Source organism: Coturnix japonica, chromosome 8 (genome assembly GCF_054131305.1).
Source record: "Coturnix japonica strain WE chromosome 8, WE-NBRP24, whole genome shotgun sequence".
Classification (NCBI taxonomy): Eukaryota; Metazoa; Chordata; class Aves; order Galliformes; family Phasianidae; genus Coturnix; species Coturnix japonica.
This window is the reverse complement of record NC_140670.1, coordinates 15,662,824-15,680,493: the sequence shown is the minus strand read 5'-3', so window position 1 is coordinate 15,680,493 and position 17,670 is coordinate 15,662,824. Positions and strand designations below refer to the sequence as shown.

The 17,670-nt window shown below is 47.0% G+C and overlaps 2 protein-coding genes across 55 annotated transcripts in view; both read right to left on the bottom strand.

Moving 5' to 3' along the window:
* PDLIM1 (PDZ and LIM domain 1) overlaps positions 1-9,087 on the bottom strand; it is a 37,461-nt gene extending 28,374 nt beyond the window's left edge. For 4 of the 5 annotated variants that reach the window (XM_085554460.1, XM_015866567.3, XM_085554459.1 and 1 more), the window contains exon 1: positions 7,983-8,145. In XM_085554460.1, coding sequence (XP_085410586.1) covers positions 7,983-8,078 — 96 coding nt within the window. In that variant the 5' untranslated portion in view covers positions 8,079-8,145. Of the gene's footprint in view, positions 1-7,982; positions 8,146-8,343 lie in introns of those variants that run through there. The other variant, XM_085554457.1, reaches the window with a different exon arrangement.
* A 1,006-nt stretch (positions 9,088-10,093) lies between these two features.
* SORBS1 (sorbin and SH3 domain containing 1) overlaps positions 10,094-17,670 on the bottom strand; it is a 154,993-nt gene continuing 147,416 nt past the window's right edge. For 38 of the 50 annotated variants that reach the window (XM_085554369.1, XM_085554336.1, XM_085554337.1 and 35 more), the window contains 4 exons: positions 15,108-15,167; positions 14,296-14,354; positions 13,013-13,125; positions 10,094-12,208 (listed from right to left, as the gene is read on the bottom strand). In XM_085554369.1, the coding sequence (XP_085410495.1) occupies positions 12,141-12,208; positions 13,013-13,125; positions 14,296-14,354; positions 15,108-15,167 (300 nt within the window). In that variant the 3' untranslated portion in view covers positions 10,094-12,140. Of the gene's footprint in view, positions 12,209-13,012; positions 13,126-14,295; positions 14,487-15,107; positions 15,168-17,670 lie in introns of all 50 variants that reach the window. The other 12 variants (XM_085554340.1, XM_085554339.1, XM_085554376.1 and 9 more) reach the window with 2 other exon arrangements.

Here is a 17,670-nt window from a genome sequence, read left to right as displayed (position 1 = left end):
AGGAGTACAGATTAAAACATGCCTTGCAGCTGGGACACACCTCATTTATGAGTTTGTTGCAACTGGTATTCATTCTACACATTCATGCTAGGTTTCAGCATGCTGGAAAGCAGCTGAGCAAACCCTACAGAGCTGCCAAACATAAACAAACATGGTTCACAGGATTTAGAGTGCTTCTAATGCAGGGCTGGATGGCAAATCATTCCCCCTAGGGAAACACTCTCCTCCTAGGGGTGTCATGCATTAGCTGCAATTACTGGTTTCCCTGGGCTAAAAAATGCTCAGCCATCAGGAAGGCACTGATGAAAAAAGCCAGACAAGGCACCAGGCAGACAGAAAATCTGCTTTAAACATGAAGATTATTGTCTGCCAAGCTGTGACCCTCAGCTCATAAGCAGCCCATAGGATCAGTCAATCCTGCTGGTAGCCATTGCCTCTAGAATATCTTCATGTAAAACTTGAGACAGAAACAGACAGCAGACACGAAGAAATCTTGAGCACTGGAAGGGGCCTACAGTCCTACAGGATTTAGGAGCTGCTGTTTGACAAACCGTGAGACAGACCCCTGGGGACAGCATTACACCCGAGGGAACATGCAGGATACATACTGTGGTTAACGCCCTAAGCGCTGGGCCTTAACCCTAAGCCCTGGGTTCCTCAGTGTTTTTATCTCCTCTGTTGATAGAGATGGGATGGGGGCACATTACTCAGCCCTGGGAGGAGTGCTGAGCACAGCATACAGTGATTCATTTTTGATCAGACAGGATTGCCAAGTGGTCAAGAATTACAGTGGATTAACACCAACACTGGAACGCTGCCGGAGGTCAGCCGTATGGTTTGCATTTAAAGGCTGACAGCCTATGCTGCATTTGGCAGGCTGCTAAAAATGATCCTGTACCACAAGCAGCAGTTGAGCCCAAGCAGCCAGGCACTAAGATACAGTAATCTCCTACAGAAACCCCAGGAGCCATCAGGATGTAAGCATGGTGTCTGCAGGGACATCTCAGCCCTCTGCCTGCTGTGCTTGTGGAGTCACGTTCCCCTCCTGTGTCCACTCAGGAGGAATTTGAAATATGAGTGCTGCTCTCAGCCAGATAAGAGTCACCGGCAGCACAAGGGCAATTACACCCAGCAGGTACCATGCAGACCTCTCCCCTAAGGGAAAGCCACAAGGATGCACGGTAATGAAGAAGATAAGCAAGTCTACCAAAAGGAAACATTTAAAAAGCCAGCTCCTTCAGTTCTTGACATAACTTGCCCTGAATTGTAACCTTCCAGAAAGCATTTCCCTGCAACATCCAGCTTATGCTCTGCCAGCATCACTCATAGCATACATGTCTGCACAGAGCCCAGTACCTCACGGAACCCATCCCCCAGCCCTTTAGGATGATTAATGCTACTAATGATGCTGCCTTCCCCCTTACAGTACAGTCTGGGCTCATTTCAGTACCATCACTGTTGTTTTTGAGATATGTTCACCTACCAGTTAAGTCAGGAAAGCAGAAAACATTCCAGTTTTCTGCTTCTATTTGTGTGGCATCCCTCCCCGCTCCATGACAGGGGGTAGGGGTGCTGACAGCACTGGAAGGTACCAGCCAGGCTGACATGATCCAATAAGGAGGACTAAAAATGAAAAGCCTACAGGCTCATGAGCAGCCCACAGATTGCAGACCACCTGGGGAACCTGGGGGCTGGGAAGCAGCAGCTGGTACACAACTAGATACAGCTGCACTGCTGCATGGGAGGGCGAAGAGGGCTGGAAGGAGCACAACCTGTAAGCACAAGTTTTATCATGCACAAAGGCAGGGCCTCCTGCCTCATTCAAGGCAGCTCCCAACCAGCTTGGGCTTCCCACACTGCATCAAGAAGACTCTGGCAGAGGGACCATATGGCACCAGGACACTATTATGGCTGAATGAATAGCACCGCACATCCTGTAACATCATGCCCTTAGGCTCTCTCTGGAAACAAGCCATGCCCTACCTCCTGGTGTTCACCCAGAGGCAATTGTGTGAGACTCTGCCATTAGGTCATTTCACTGCTGAACAGACTATGCTGAGGCACGTTGAGCAGAACTGTTTGATACTGTATCCAAAACAGCTCCCAGAGCTGATGTAGGTGCTGCCCAGAGTCAACAAGGATGCTCTGTCTGGTGTAGACATCTGGCCTGGGTTCATCTGTGCAAGTGAAACTGTCTATGTTGAGCAGTTGCCACCAGGAAACACAAGTTCAGATATGTGAACATGCCCTGCGTGCAGGAACAGATCTCCAACAACTGGGCCAGGAGGCAACTGCAGCTTCCATATATCCACCTCAGCAGGTGGGAAAGGCTGGAGATTGTGATGGATCTGCCTGCCCTGTGTTACCTGTGCCACCACAGACATCTAGACACAGGCAGAGCACCAATCCAAGTCCCTGCCACCAGCTCAGTAAAAGTAGGAATGAGCTCAGGTACATTTGTCAGCTTAGGGAAGATGTAAATGAACCCCATAATCCACAATTTTACTGATGCAAAGCTCAGTGTGGTAACTAACATCTAAGATTACGTGATAGATGTACACCTGTGCAAAGATCCTGCAGACTCAGGGTTGGTGGGGCTAAAGAAAAACCCACATGATTTGGTCATACCACAAGGTAAAGATTAATGCTCATGTGCACCACCTGGCCCTGCTCTACCTTCCCTCCACACACACACACACACTTTGGGCTCTACCTTGCCAGTACCGGCAGGAGTTTGCCAAGTTCCAGGTTTCTCACCACAGGTGGTTTGTCTTCTGTTGTTCCCCTGCCTGGAGCTCAACAGCCAACAAAAGATTTGTCTGTGACATATTAAGCTTCAAGCTTGTGTATTTAGGCAAGTGCGTTTACACACTAGAAAATGCTTTGATTTAGCAGAGAATTAGATGTATTTGGCTGCTTACCCAGCATCAAGCCTTCTTTATAAAACCTCTGTCTGTCCCAGCACTAGCCAAACAGAACCACACTTAACATCTGCTGCAATTAACTCCATACATGCTCTCTAGCAAGCTTTGCCGTTCCTTTGCAGGGACATGGGGCATCTCCTCTGCAGATGAGGATCCAAGTGGCACCAGTGGGAACAATAAGGGAAGCTGCTGCCCCACTCCCTATCCATTCAGGGGCTCCCTCAGCCCTCTGCAGTTCCTCACAGACCCCACAGCCTCTGGCACCACCTGATACTCCACACCTAGACACACACCTCAAGAAGCGATGAAAAGATAACAAGAAAATTAAGAATAACAGTGTGGGAAGAGATCTGGATAAACAGCACCTATCTGAGCTTGAGAGGAAAACCCAGCTGTGCCTCTGCCGGACCATACAGTCATACAGTGACATACTTATAAGGCCACCAGCAACAACGAGACATCCCTGACGATCAGTTTAATCCTCCCCACCCACACACTGCTGTTTTACCATGAGTAATGCACTCTGTGCCAGAATACTATGCTAAGCAGCCACATCTTCTCCCAGCAAAAGCATGCAGCTGGGTCAGCAGAGATCAGAGGCTATGAGAAAATGCAAGCAGGCACGTTCCCCATCCCTGCTCATTGGGGAGCGCAGGCAGGTTCTTCACAAGCAGATCTGTGAGATCCCCCCCTCCAAGCTGCAACTGCTCCATGTGCTGCCGCAATCGGATGCTGCCCAGCCTGGAGCTCACTCAGAGGATTAACAGCAGGAGAGCTCAGACACCGCCTGGAGAGGGCTGACCTCAGCAAGGCAATGGGGGATGCTGGTCAGAGTCCTGACAGCACACAGAAGTAATGCTGGAGGCTGTACATTCTTACAATTCACTTTGCAATCTGCCTCACATCAAAATACAAATGCACAGAAGTATAATGTTTTCTTACAAGGCCTCAAAAGCATGACATAAGTTGCTCATCAGCAGAGCATTCCCCAATGGTTTATTTCATCCTCTAAATAAAACAACATGTGGTGAAATCAGCAACCATCTCAGATACTGTGTCACAGTCCAGAACTCCATCAATTGTTTATGCAGTTAAAGCCTCTCTTAATTTCCCTGCTTATACTGCAAGAAAAAAAAGCTTCCCTGTTTATAGTAAGAGAAAATACATCCATTTGCTTCAGCACTTTTGATGTAGCACCTTTCAAACACAAAGCATTTTACAAACTCTGCCTGAGGTGCCTGCACAGCTCAAGGAACATCCCTGCCCTAGTACCACAGGACAGGAGAACACATTGGGAACCAATAGATTTCCATTTCCATGCTATGTATGAATTAAGATAGAAGTGTCTCCCAGCACTGGCAGCTCCATAGGGCTGAGCTTGGTACAGCTGCTCCAGCCCAGGCTGGTGGGTGAAAGCTGCATCCCTAGCAACTGCGCCTTGAAGCCACTGAGCCACCTCCACCTGGGCAGGCCTGCAGATACAGTACAGCCTGGTGAAAGGACAAGGACACAGCTCTTGCAACAATGCATAGCATAAGGCTCTGGACATTCCTGCCAGATGTTCTCTGTGTGCTCTCATAACTTCTTGCAGGTGACTGTTGGGCCCTGAGTAGCAAAAAGGGGAAGGCGACATTTCCCTTACTGGCTCTGCCTCCCAGCAGTAGTGCAAAGGCAGCTGAGGGAAGACCAGGGTAGGCACTGGGAAGATCAAACACATACATGCCATGGCAGCCCAGATTTTGCCATAGTTTTGCTCCAAAAACCCTTACACATTCCCGAAAATCCTATTCAGTCAGCCACGCATTCACTCTAGCAGGGTGCTCCAGGCATCACCAAGGCCAACATTTGGAATCATGGATTAGGACTACCTGCATCTCTTTGTCCAGGTTTTGGGCCAACACTGCTCCTCCAGAGTGTGACAGCTGAGATGTACTGCCCCTGCATCTGTCTCACCCCAGCTTGTAACACTGGTGGCTCTGTAGGGGATACCTGGTCACCACCATGGCCCAGGGCTGCTCCATCACACCTCAGCCAGGCCAGGTCCTTTTAAAGCAAGAGTATCAGCCAGCATCAAACCAGCCTGGCAACACCTCAGCCCAGGACATCCAGCCTTTTGACATTTGGATCAATGAAACTAGTTTTGGCACTGTCTGTCTTGAAACCACTTTTAAAGTGGGAAAATGCTCAGTTTCATACAAAAAATGTAGACAAAAAAGTGCCCTGACTTCGGCCAGTGCTAGAGATTATGACAGACACCACTCCATAATGGGGCTAGGGGCTTCTTGGGCTAACATAATGCCTAACACAACTCCCCTTTTAGCTGTGTTTTGGGTCAGGCATTCAAGATCAACACACCACTAGCACATAACATAAACTGAGCTCAAGAGTGGGGTTATGAGACAGTGCCATGTATATATTCGACTGGAAACCAAAATCCACTGTGTTTATCAAAATAAAATGCAAATAAACAGGAAAAAGCTCGTATTACCTGAAGGACAGAGGGGGATGGGCTCTGTTAACTGCATTGCTTTATCACATATCTCCCCATACAGCACATTCATTGCTTCCTCCACCAGCCCTGCTGGTCTCACAGGAATTCAACTGGGAACCACCCTGTACAGCTCCACAATCACCATCATCCTGCAGCGTGCCCATCCATGGCTCAGATGATATTTGGGAAAAGCTCCACCCCATTGACTGACCACCTGTTGTCATCCAAAGACACAAAGACAAAGATCTTCCCTACTCCTGTAAGGGCATCCAGCAAGCACTGGCCTAGTGGTCAAAAGACAATGAAGGAACAAGACAATAACAAAACATACACCAAAATCCTATAGAGATTAAAAGAACCAGAGACATCTGTATGGCATCCCTCTGGAAGGGATGGGGTCTCTGAGCAAGTCTCATGCAGAATACTTATCTCCATGCTTGCTCTCAATGGTCCAGCACAACCCCAGACCCAGGAGTGTGCACACAAGAGGACGCTGCAATGCATCTGAGCCTGAAGAGTTCTGAACATACGACTCAAGTGGAAAGGGAATTAGGGCAGCAACAAAAGAACAGCTGCTGATATATCATTGTTTTTCATCTGTTACTCTCATCATACACAACTGGACACCAGTACCACACAGCCACTGCTGGCCAGGAGATGAGGGGCAGAGCAGGTTGTTCTGCTGGCCCCATGCCCACCATACCTCTACTCCTCATCCTCCTTGGCCTTAGGATTGAGTCATCCAGCTTGCTTTGACATCCCAAACAGTCCTGCCTCCCTCCCACCCTCGAGACTGGGAGAAGCCCTCCTGAGGGCAGCCAGTGGTGAAGACAAGAGCAGCAAAGCACTGAGGTATGATGGAGATGGGGGCCATAAATACCAAGACAAGCAGAATAGATCACCCTGGGCATGACACCACCCAAGGCAAAACTTGAGCTCCTGACAGGTAAAGCGTCCTGAATGTCTCCTTGTTTCAACTAGAGGCGTAGGGCACCCAGCTCAGGGCGGTGACCAGAGGGACCAGTAGAAAGACTGATGGCTTGAAAGTCCAGAGCACAAATTAAAAGCATCAGAGGAACTGCCAGTTGCCAGCATTTTCATCACCAAAACCAGAAAGGCTATTTTATTACATTTCAGCTTCCAGGGTCACAACCAGTTTCTCCCAGGACAGTTATTTCAGCCACTTTGCTGATCTATGTCCCTTGGTATGCAACCACAAGCAATGACAAAGACAGCCAAGGAGAAGAGGTGGGAGCAGCGAGGTAGGGCTGCAGACATACTTCTGCCTGACAGTCTCACTGGAAGGAAACAGCAACAATTACCAAAACAATGCAGTAAATATCACTTCCCTTACGCTAAAGCTACTTTCATGTCAAAAAAAAAAAAAAAAAAAATCTTTACAAGAACACAGCATTATTACTGCGATTGAAAGAGATTAGAGACAAAATTAACAACAGCCCCCCTCCTGTGAATCTGACAGCACTGCCATCCCTGGAGCCCTGTGGCATGTAGAGCCCTCCAGACAGCAGGAACAGCAGCAAAGCACCGATGGCTGGGGGTATTTAGAAGAAAGAAGAAAACAAACAAACAAATAAATAAATAATACCTTTTGCCACCCTGTTTCTCCAGGAGGAACTCACAGAACACAGCAGCCTGGTCCCACTGTCTTCAGGGCTAGATGGGCCCTGGGTAAGCTGAACTAATGCTTGATCTAAGGGTTGGCAACCCCAGCCATGGCAGACTGTTGGAAATGGGTGGTCTTTGAGGTCCCTTCCAACCCAAACCACTCTGTGATTCTACAAAACCTCACAGGCCCCAGCTGAGGAAGGGCTGCAAGATGTCAGATGTACTTGAGATTAACACGGTACTGGATGAAGACAAGTAGACAGCCCAGATGGAGGCTGAGCAACACACCTCTCACCAAGTGAAGGGCAGCTAGGAGATCCTCGTTCTGCACAGGAGGAGACATTTATGCACACCCTGCTTCTTGGAGGCGCCTGATGGCAGCACTGGGCAGGGCACGGTGACGTCTGCGTGCAGGTGAGTACCAGGACAGGAGTGAGGCCACAGCCCAGCCCTGGTGCTTGGCTGGCAATCACTGGAGTAGAGGTAAGCAATTTAAGTTACACCAGTGTAATCTCTTGGATACGAGGCTTTAGCCGTCATTTCCTAACTCATTTTTTCTTAAGTAGGGGTAAGAAGGGCTTAAAGCAGAAGCAGGGAGAGGCACTTAACAGAGGTTAATATGGCTTCAGTAAACAAAGGATTTTCTATCTATACATGGCAAGTAGAAGCAGACGCGCGGCCCGTATCAAAGCGGCACGGTCAGTCCCGTGAAGTGGACTGCGACGCCCCGGCCCCTCGGGGAGAGAGTGGCACCAGGCAAACACACCTGGCCGCGGAAACAGCTCTGCCCTGTGCCGGCAGCCACCTGCCAACCCCAGCTCGGCTCCCACGGACTCACTGCCGCTTCGCTCCGCGCAGAGCCGTACCCGCCGGCAGAGCGCACGGCTCCCGGGCAGCCCCGGCACCCAGCACCGCCCGCCCCGGCCCCGCGCAGTCCGTACCCGTGAGATGGTGAGAGGCTGCTCGAAGTCCCGGCCGCCCACCAGGCGAAAGCCCCAGGGCCCGGGGCCCGTCAGCACGATGCGGAGAGTTCCCATGTGCGCGGCTACACCTCGCGGCACACCCGGCAACACCGGCTCCGCTCGGCACGGCTCCGCTCGACTCGGCGCGGCCCGCCCCCGGCCCGCCCCCATGCAGGGCTGCCTGCGCGGCCCCGGGAGGAGGACTGCGCCCTGCTCTGCCCCGGAGGCGGGGCGGCATCTCCGGCTGGGCTTCACCGGCGGTAAGAGTTTGGAGAGAGGGGGGGAAAGGCAAAAAAAGCAAAAGCCGTCCCGCCGCGACTTAAAGCGAGATAATTCCTACCGCAGTTTGTAGGGCTGAGCACGTTGCGGGGCAGTTTCGGGCTGTAGAAGTCGGTCGCAGTGAGCGGTGACACAGCTTCGGGCAGCGCGGCTGTTCATGTAGAACTCGACGGTGGAGGTGAGAAGTGACCCTACAGGACAGCTGAGAACTGCTGAGCGAGAGTGGCCCCTTAGGGAGGAATTGCCATCTCCCCCAATTTATTTCTGATTCTTCATCGCTGTAGGCAAAATTTTGCTGTTTGGTTGGTTGGTTTTTTTCCTGATGCCCTTAGGGGTGCCACCAGCAGCCAATGAAAGCTTTCTTCCCATCAGCAAGATCACACAGGTGCTGCTTATCCCGCTGCTGGGCACAGCTGAGAAGGGTCTGTTCCCTTTCTGTGGACACCTGCCCTTCAGCAATGTGAATTACTCCCACCCCCTCAGCTTCTCCTATGCTCCAGGCCCTGATCACCTCTGTAGAGCTTCCTCCAGTAATTCCCCGTTTCTGTTGTACTGGGCAAGTAGATTGGGATGGAGAGGAATACCAGTAAATACAGAGGTCTGGAAGCCTTTCACCATCTGTACATGTCTCCTTATGCCCTGGAACACACATATACCTCCTCCCAGCTTTCAGCTCTTGCTGAAGGCAGCTGCTCCAGACAAACCAGGATCCCACATCAGTCTCAGCTAACGATGGAGCTTTCTGCCTGCTCTCCTCACTGGGGCCTGCTTAATACCACAGTGGAGTGCTCTAAGTCCCTTGTGCAGGTCACAACTGGGAGCTGGCAACTTGGGGCCCTCTCTCTTCCCCTGGGGCAGTGGTTTCCCCACACAGAGCCCCAGCCATGCCCTCAGGGAGGTGCAATGAGGAGGGTGAGACATTACAGCCAGGTTGCTTACCCACCCCAGGCACAGCAAAGGAAGGGTTGGGATGGTGGGAGCTGCAGCACAGTGATGGGCAACTGCTCTTCTGCTTTTTCTGCATGGTAGCCTGCAAAACTGAAAGATTTTGAAAATCTTATTTTGAAAAATAACAGCCCTGTTATTTTTTTCTGTAAGATGCATCCCAGAAGTCCCAGCCAGATGTTCTGCCAGAGGGCTGGGAGCTGTGGTATGTGTTGCACACTTTGCTTTCACTTAGTGCTATGGCCAGAACTGCCTGGGTGGAGTGCAACTATTTGGCAACCTGAGGGGCTACAGTGTGACACCGTCCCTTGGTGGGGTCTTTGTGTGCATGAGTCCCACAGCCCTGCTTCCCTGAGAGTGACCAAGCACAGCACACATCAGGTTGAGGCCGCACACAAACCATGGCAGTGGGATGAGGCTGAAGGACTGGCACTCACAGGGGTTTAATATCCTGGAGAACAATTGCCTCATTAAAGATGCCAGTTATTGACTCTTGGGCTTCGAGTCCCTTCACACTACAGAACTAGCACAAGGGCAGTAATGGGCACTAGAGGTCAATAACTGAATGCAGAGGACACAGCTGCTACCAGCTCTGCACCCTGACCTCTCGTTACTGAGGAATCTGGGTGTAAAATGTTTTTTCCTCTGCTTTTACACCTGGTTTTCTTCAAGAAAGAACCACAGCTTGCCTGGCTCACAAGAGAGGCCTGGTGAGGTAAAGCCAAGGTGAGAGCAGGATCTGGAAGCACAGGGTGGCAGATGCTCAGAATGGCCACAGCCACTGAGAGCACTGATAGAAATGTGCATTGCTACAGGAATAGCACGGAACAGGCTTTATTTAATAATTTGTACAACAAACACAGTAGTAATTCAATACTTCCATTTATTAATTGCCGAATAGTAATCCACTGCAATAAGGAACAAAAATCAACACAAAAATAAGTTGTGATGTGTGTGTGTGTATGTGTGTGTGTGTGTGTGTGTGAGACTTAAAAAGGCAAGAGCTAGAACAGAAAATAAACCTTTATATGAGTAGGTTATATACATTCAGTCTTATTGTGTTACTTTGCTGGATAGATTAATTTGGTGCTATCCAATCTTAGCAACAGGCCTACATATTGCTGCGAATAACTGGAAGAAAAAAAACAAAGCAGAAAAAAAACATAAATAAGATGTAGGATTAATGATATCTCCTATTGAAAAGAGACAGTGGTGCTTTGTGTCGTATCTGAAACTCTTTCATAGTGGATATTTTGTGCTAAAACTCTTTATATGAACACACACGAAATTCCATCGTTTAAATAAAAGTGGAATAAACTCCCAACCTCTGACAACTGCCTTTCTTTTCCTCCCTTCGCTCAATGCGTTTAAATTATTTTTCTATACAAGGTAAGTACATTGTCTGTACAAAGTTAAATATACATATTTACAGTCAAACTTCTGAGACACCAAGTCTTCTCCTCCGCAGACAGAGGCGGAAGACAAGCCTACTTGATTTCAAACCCAGGAACATGGCTAGTTTATCAAAACATATTGCAAGTCGTGCTAACAGTTAGTTGTAGTTACTCTTAATAAATCTGTATAAAAGCATCAGCATAAAAATAGGCATTTTATATTATTAAATACGGCTTATGACAAAATAGCAATCTAACCTTTTGCTATTTGTATGGTAACTGTAGGAAGCAGAGTCTGATAGAACCGGTTTTGTTTATACTTCTTAATAACAAAATGTCTATCAAAAGAGTAATTCGTAGTGGATTTACAAGCAAGCCACATTTCTTTCCCAAAGAAATACAAATCTCTATGACTGGTAATAACTGCTGGAAACAAGGCTTTCCAAACCAAGCAGACTTTTTTGTTGGAATAAGGGCCAGCCAAAATGCAGGTGTTTATTGGATCTACCATCTACACTGTAAGAACAACAAAAAAAGGCACCTTCAATGGCGTGTTGCTCAGAATTATCAGAGCCTCTGACATTTAATTATGGGAGAGAAGCAAAGCCTTCATCCTAAAGAGAATGCTTCAAATCCTTTCGGGCCAACCAGAGGGAGCAGAGAAAGTGAACAGCTGTAGGATTCATGAACAGGATTTGCTCTCATGGATGCTTTGTTTATTGGTTTTATTCTTTGTGCAGATAAATGTCAAAGCCAGGTTTATTTCTCTTTAAAAAAACACGACTCTGTTTGTTTTGCTGCACACGGTGCACTCACACACACACACACACACACACACACACCCTGCACCAAAGAAAAAAACCTTGCAGAAGTGGGTAATGTGTTAGGAAAGGGTTTGGGCTTTTTGCATGTCTGCAGTACATTTTGGCTGACCTCTCTGGATTAAACTAGCGGTCCCACACTCCTTCTCTACAGAGTTCTGCAGTTTAACCACATTGGCCGTCCTCTGCCCATGCGGGATCTTAAGGTGCGTGGCATGAAGGAAGGGAGTTCTATGGGAGTGGAAGGCAGAGCACAGTAAGTCTTCAGCAAGGCAGGAAGCCTGGACTCCCTGACCTCACCAGTGAAAGGAGCAGCTGCAAGGCCACGTACTTTCTGAAAGTACTATCATATCTTAACACACAAACAAAACCTATACCTTTTGCTTCCCTGAAGCCTTCTCAGAAGTAAAGTACTCCATATGAATTAAGGTTCACCAGAACTCTTGCTGGGTAGGGGAGAGGAATACACAAAGGCAGCACTGTAAACTAGAAACTGTCTCTTCTTCAGCAAACAAATCATACCCTGAATCAGTGGAAGCAGGGCTACACATTCAACTCAATACTGTACCACATAACCACATCCTCCTAACACTTTTCATTTCTTGTCTATTACATTCATAAATAGTCTCTTTCTTCATCGTTTAGAAACACCATCTGCAAAACAGCTCCATCTCTGTCACTGTGGGATTACTGTTACTTTACAAGTACAGAAGCTTCACATAGTTGCCTGGGAAGGTGCCGAATTGCCTTGTTCTCCTGGATGTACCTATAGCAAAATAAAACACAAGGAAGCCAGAGTGAGATGGAGCCACACAAGGAAGGCTTAGGGGTTTAAAAAGTTAAGATGGCAGCCCCTTCTCTGCTTGCATTCACTGCTCTATAAAAATAAATAGGACTCCTGGTCAAGGAGCCTTTTGGTATAGAAGAGATCAGAACTAGTCTGCTAATAACCATCTTTGCATTTAACAATGAAGAAAGTGCTGGTGATATCTTCTGGGCCTATAAAGCTAAGAGCCAAACTTTGGTCACTTCAAATGAGCCCAACTTCCTTGAGAACAGAGGACTATATTTGCACTACTGAGATGAAAAACACTGTCCAGACTTAGATTATTTGAAGCTACAAGACTAGATTTAGCTAAACAAACATGTAGTGTCAAGCCTGGATTTCTAGGGACTGCAGCTCCAATACAAGTGCTCCCTCTGCCCCCTACTTGCCACCTTCTGTAACTTCTCATGACTCTTCTGGAAAAGACATAGAAACCCAATCTCCCTTGGTTCCCTCTGTTGCTCTGCTAGTTGTGTGAGCAAGGAGGACCAGGAGGAAGAAGGGAATACAGAAATTAAAAGAAGAAAAAAATTGTAAACCCAGACATCTAGAAAGGAAAACAAAGTTCCACCACCCTGCACCCTAATTTTAATGTTCTCAGTAGGAAAAGATGAGAAGTCATCAAAAAAGTTAATTTTTTCCACTCTGTTTCAATCCTGCAAATGAAAGCAGCTTCTAGATGCTCTGCAAAAGTATTCATCTGCATCTCAAAGGGTCCTGCTGCCTGGTAAGCATCACACTCACCCACAAACCAGCCATCATCACATTTCTCCATGACATCAACAATATCACCGTCCCTCAGTTCCAGCTCATCATCGTTCTGAGGAGTGTAGCTGTATAGAGCTTGGTAGGTAAGTCTAGAATAGAAAAATACCACACATTAGTCACTGGATTCTGTTCAATACAATCTGGACCTGTACTCCCCATTTGAAGGTGAAACCTACTCACATTAAATTGGCTGTTGTCACAAAGCTATAACAGGAATCACTGTCACACCTGCACTGCATAGGACGCACAGAGCATTTTTGTTTTCCTATTCCCACGTAGACCATAGACTTTAATGACTGCAGCCCTCCTAACATGCTATGCCTAGAGACCAGACACCCCACAAATGCAAGCCAAAACCTGAATGCACACATTACTTGTCTAAATGAGACTTCAGTCCCCTTGCCCAGGCTCACAGGTAGGGTCGTGAACTGCCAAGTGGCAGAGTGAGGGACCTGAGAAAAGATACTGCTTTGTTTACTGCACTAAGGTTGGATAAATCCTGGCTGAGGAGGCATGAAGCTTAAGATTGAACCCTGCTCTGGGATAACTATTGCTCCAGAGGCACTCTGTAATTATCTGAAAGGAATCTTATGAATGGGAAGAAATCTCTGGGCAAGTCTGGATCCACTGGCTGTGGGGAGTGCAAGAGTTTCCATTCTGCATAAAGATATGGTAAAGCAAAGCCTCCTTTTAGGAGCCAGCTGTCACTGAACCCCAGTACAGCACTGGCACCTATTCTCAAAACCAACAGTGAAATGCCCTGCCAAGATTAATGGCAGCTCCATGTTTAAACTCAGAACAGAGCTCTGAAGATCTCAGCTGGGCTCTCTCATATCATTCAGCCACTAATTCTTTCCTGGACCTGGCCAACAATGCACAAAGTGACTGATCTTGGGACTGCTCACTATGCCATGAGAAGTCATATGAGCCAGGTGTTGTTAGTGCATGTTAATTCACCTCCAGCTTCAGATACAAAGACACTGAAACAGTTTCCATAAGCAGCATGACTGAAGTGCCCAAAGGAGACCCAGTCTTGCAGCGTAATGTCATTGCTCCATGTGCTATACAGACACAAAGGTCCCAGCTTTAGAGTTCTCAATATCATGAAACTATTTTTGTTCTTCAAAGGAAAGCACTAAGCAGTTACTTTTCTATCATCTGAATTTAACTCTTGAGATGCTGAAGCCTTCACACCTCCCCATCCTCACCACCAATATGAGTCAAGGCCACTGGATGAGATGGGAGACAAAGGGACTTACAAGTCTCGTGGTGTTTGACTTCTGTCAGGGCTGGCTCCTTGCTGCTGTGCTTGAGGTTGCTGAGAAATGATGAGAGATGGTTTATGGTCATTAGAGGTCACCTTGTTGCGAGAGTCAAGAGGCTGAGAAATAGTACTGCAGTAATGCACAGACTTTTCTGCAATGTTTATGATCTCATTGCAAACAGCTTCCTGCGTGGTAGGCAGCATTGACATCCAAGAACACCCAAAGAACAGTCAACAAGGGGAGAGGGAGGGGAAAATATAGACAGGAAGAGATGGGACATTCCAGATGCAGTACATAAGTCCATTAGAAAAAAATAAAAGAGTTGTAGATCCAGGTAAACATCCAGGTAGTGGAGTGCAGAAGGGATCCAGGTGTAAGCATGGAAAAACAGGTGAGATACAGAAGAATTTGGCATTTAGTTTAAAGATTTGTAACAAATACATAGACATATACTTTAAAAAGCAGCAGCATAAGAGGTTGCAATTAGTTCTACGGTGGTACTATTACAAATGCAATGAAGTCAGTTCAAGAATGCAAGGTGGGCTGCTCCATTCATGCATTTGGCTTCATTTAGTTTATATCCAGGGACTGGCAGCACAATTAGCCCAACTTCTCATTGATTATGGAAGTTTTTCTAAGTGCTACATTCCCTTCTTCTATTGCAAACAAAACAACATATGTAAATAGGTAAATATATACCTATTACGCAGCTAAAAACGGTGCTGATATTTTATAATCTACTGAGATGTCCTTGTCTTGGTGAAGAAAGGCTAGGACTACACATCTGATTGAAACAGTAGCCTTACCACATAGCTCTTTTCAGACTCTGTGAGATCTGGTCCAGCTCTCAATGAATGGAGGGAAGGCTGTGTGATCACCAAGCAGATGATAAGGAAGACATTTTAGCAGATGTTATACTGGTCAGAATTAAAAAGAAAAAAAATGGTGCGCAGACAACAAAATGAAATGAACAACTCCTCCCCTCCCCATCCCAACACCACTCTTTTTGGACAACAAGATCTTTCATTTAAACAAGACATTAGAGCTACAGTAACGCAATTGCACTGCAGTGCACAGAATGCTGCAAAGAGAAGGACAGCAAAACAGAAGCTTAGAGCACAGAGTCAAAGGATGAGCTGGAAGATTATGGCCATGGCTACAACCAGAACTGATACATAGCGTCACACTGCATTCCAGTGGTTGGGAGGGGGCAGGACAAGGACAGAAATACATAGTTGAGAGCATGTAACCCACTGAGAGGAATCTGTTGCTGTTTTTAGCAAAGTCCTTGGTGACTCTGACACAGGAGAGAACAGTAATTTGCTTGCTTCTTAAAAAAAGACCAGCTCAGGTCCTCAGGAGGCACGATGCAGTGTAACCTTATCAAAATCACTCTGGTTTGTGCCACACGAGGATCTGAGCTGTTCCGTTAATTCCCAGAACAAAGCAGAGTTTCAGGTCAGAGGAGGCCGACTGAAAGCCTAAGCTCCAAACACCATCCATGAAACTTCTGGACTCCCTTTCTCCCTAGTCAATCCTTCTCATAGGAACTCCCATATCCCAGGGCATAGCAAGAAGAATTAGGATTTAGGGGGTTGGAGGATTTGTGGGAAAGGGGATTGCTACTGAGATCACACAGATATCCAGAACCTGGTTTTGCATGTTTCTGAATATTCAAACACCAGAAGAATGCTGTGTGAGTGCTCTAGAGAATGAGGTGCCTGAATGAGTACAGTTCTGATAATCCAAACTGGTAAGCACACTGAAACAGGTAAGATACAGAGCACTGCCATCCTCAGTGATAATCCAATACAGTGTTCATCCCAAATGCCAAATGCCTCCATCTTTATGCTTTTTCATCCTCTTCTTTTATTTCATCAGTGCCCTTCAGTCATTCTGCTCAAAGACGTGGCTGCACCACTGGCTTAGGAAAAGGCTTGTGAGCTCATGGCATCCTGAGGTAGAGCAGAAGCAGAGGAGAAAGATGTTTGTGACTCCTTCAGCCCAAGCATACTCAAGGAGTCTGGAGAAGCATAGTGTAATGAGCTGTATTTCCTGCTCCTCTGAACTACCTCTTGGACCTCTGGAACTGTGCTCATCAATGTATTAAAGAGAACTGACTCTCTTCTCAAGGACTGTGATCCACTCCACACCAATCCAACCCCACAACTCTTCCTCCTTCATCAGTCATGCTGTCTTGGGCTGGGATCTGGGTTTGCTGCCCTAAGACACAATGCTCTATAACCATATGCATTTTTACAGAGGGAAAATAAAATGTAATTTGGATGTGCTAACTGAGGAGGATTTTGCCTTCAAAGCACTTACTGATGAGCCTGAAATCATGGCAGAATATATACAAGTCATTCCCATCCGCCTAACATCAGTCTCCAGAAAGGCTAATAGAATAATTACAAGTTTAAAAATACTATTTTGCAGAGCAACTGGATATAGTGCTTCAAATATGATGAGATCACGGCTAACCCAGGTGGTGAAGAATCTGGAAGAAACAATTTCCATCCTGAGATGAGACACAGTTGTAAGAATGACTTTTTAATTCAAGAAAGTGGTTCTCTGCTCCTCACTAATAAATTGACTGCTCCATGAGTGCCTAAGACCATGTGGTCCATTTCTCATTGATTATTTGCGACCTCCTCAGACCAGCTTTTCTCTTAAAAGCATTAATAATTCTGAATTAAATTAGTTATTTGAGAGCTAAAGAAATTAGCACTGTCTCTGAATGCTCCACAATCCATCAGGACCACACAGCTCCTACCCTCTCAGTCACGCTAACTGCTTTGCTAAGACTTCAGTGTTTCTGCCTCCATCCTACACAGCCAGTTTCAAAGCACAGCTGGCCACTGTTTCCACCTTGTACAGAGTTTGAGGGCAGATCTATTGAGCATCACAGGTTTGTAGAAATACCAGGAAGATGTTCTATGTTAAGAGCCTAGAAAAGTCCTCAGGTAGGTTTTGTACTCATAGGGAGAAAGATCCTGGAGCCACTCAGTAGCACTTTCCTGGCTCCTAACAGAGTCATCAGTGTGTCCATCCACTACCCACACTTGTCTGTAGGTCTTCTTCCAATACCTTTCTGGTGTGAGTCAAAACGACTACATGAGCAAAGGGAAAGCTAAGCAGACCAGACTGACAGGACACACAGAAAGAAGCAGAGACACAGGCATCCCATCAGAGATGGGCATGTAACAGGGATGCTCCTGCACACGGATGGAGAGCCATGAGCAGGGAGGACTGCCCAGACCTCCAGAGTGGAGGAAAACCATTGCACATGTCAAATCCCAGCTCTGGTGGGAGTGAGGGGAAAGCTGGCCCAAGAGCTCTTACAAAGGGCACTGAAAAGGCTGTTGTGTA